Source organism: Echinococcus granulosus (genome assembly GCF_000524195.1).
Source record: "Echinococcus granulosus chromosome Unknown EG_S00140, whole genome shotgun sequence".
NCBI lineage: Eukaryota > Metazoa > Platyhelminthes > Cestoda > Cyclophyllidea > Taeniidae > Echinococcus > Echinococcus granulosus.
The window spans coordinates 181,937-183,696 of record NW_020170520.1 but is presented as its reverse complement, the minus strand read 5'-3'; the positions used below and the strand labels follow the sequence as shown (position 1 = coordinate 183,696).

Sequence of the window (1,760 nt, the reverse complement as noted above, 5' to 3'; positions counted from 1 at the left end):
AGTCGACAAAAGTGGTAAACCGAGCATTTTTATTCGAGTTGTTGACAACACAAGAAGGTATCACGGTGCTTAAGGTGTAAGAGTGGGTGCAAAGGATGAATGAGGAAGTAGAGTTGGACGCGCAGGACGCCAGGGTGGATGTATTCAGTGTAAATGGTAGTCGATTATTTCCAAGCAATAACGCATTTTGGGATAACCTTGTCCTTGCGATCCGCCAGTTCCATTAAAGGGAATACACTTTTGCAAGTTGGGTATGCGACACACTGTTTGCGGTAACATGAGTGTCTTTTTGGGCATTGGCTACAACTGGGTCCATATTTATACGGCCATTCCCCGTGGTAGTTCCCTCTACAGAAAATCAAATGATTCTGTCACTCTTACACACACTAATGATGTGCTTATTTAACACTTTGGCAATCAATCATTCTTCCAGCCAGCCAATCAGCTAATCATTCTAAAATATTACACTTACGCAGTTTTGTATTGGCACACAGTGAAATATTGTGGGTTGTTCCAATCAGCCCGCATGCCATCGCATCGTCGCATGGCACAGCCTATCCACTTTGTGTTTGCCCAAACCATCTGTTCAAGTACAGTGAAAGGCATGGCAAGTTGTATTGTATCGTGTTGAATCATACAGTACCATACCGTGTACTCCCACCCATTTGTTTGCACCTCATTAACCTACATGGTCTTTCAAGTAGGCATTCAATGCTTGAGAAAATGACTTAGTGAAGCACACTAAATAGTATTCATGCAATGCATGCCATGATGGGCACAAAACACTGATTCCCCTACCTGTGTATAGTGGCCGCAAATGTGGGTGCAAGAGTTGTTGAAATAACTGTAGTATTTTTCTTCGTCCCTCCAGCCACAGACCGCTTCAGTGAAAGCTGGCTTAAAACCACCGACGGCTGCAATATTTTGTCCAAGTCCATGGTAATGTGGATACTGCGACCAATCCGGATGTTCAAATCTACATCGACTGGCCCAATAATCTGCCAGCTGTTCCAGGTGTGAGGAGTACAGCTGAATAAATAAAAACAGGCACAATGAAATGCTCGAAGGACAGTTCTACGTAAGACAATTTGAGGTGCTGCCAAGTGTGTTGTCAAATATGTACGTATCAAGAAGGAACGTACTAATAACATCATGTTGCTGGCAGGAGGGTACACATTTTCTCGAGCATCATGATGAGTCTCAAGAAGTTGTGCTTTTTCAACCTCATTGGGGAATTGACACGACGCAGTAGAAATGAGAGTGAGCAAGCCAAAGACCTTCACGAAGAGACCTGGTAACACAAAAATTGTGCAAAATTACTGCCTTGCTTGCACAGAGCAGCAGTTAAGTGCGAGGTTGACTAATGCCCAATAACTGGTAACTCACTATTCCGTGCGCATACCATCGCGGCAAACAAACTGGGAAGGTGAGAGAATCGTGCCCATTTATACGTGAAGCATGATATGATATCATGTGGGATGATATGGCCTCATTAATCATAGATTAGGTCAAGCAAGCTTTGTGTTGCAGGCCAGCTGAAATGACTTACCCCTATTGCACAACTATGGTGCAACGGTAAGATTCACACCATCAAAGATCACAAGATAAGCAGGTCCCTCGTTTATGTGATAAATAAGTGATGCGGCACAAAAGTGTGGCTAAAGATGGGCTGACGTTTTGCGATTCTCTTGCAAAGCTGTCTTTCGGACAGATCATTTCAGTGACAGGCGATGAGATGGCATCAACCTCGAGGCTGAGTA

The 1,760-nt window shown here is 43.9% G+C and overlaps 1 protein-coding gene across 1 annotated transcript; it reads right to left on the bottom strand. All coding sequences in view use genetic code 11, as the record gives it.

The window, feature by feature from the left end:
- Window positions 1-164: 164 nt before the first annotated feature.
- Window positions 165-1,405, bottom strand: EGR_09283 (GLIPR1-like protein; the record flags this gene model as incomplete). Its single annotated transcript, XM_024498532.1, has 5 exons — window positions 165-348; window positions 473-582; window positions 799-1,029; window positions 1,143-1,291; window positions 1,387-1,405. The coding sequence occupies 5 exons, from the start codon at window positions 1,403-1,405 to the stop codon at window positions 165-167; spliced, it is 693 nt and encodes a 230-aa protein (XP_024347076.1).
- Between the last annotated feature and the right edge of the window lie 355 nt (window positions 1,406-1,760).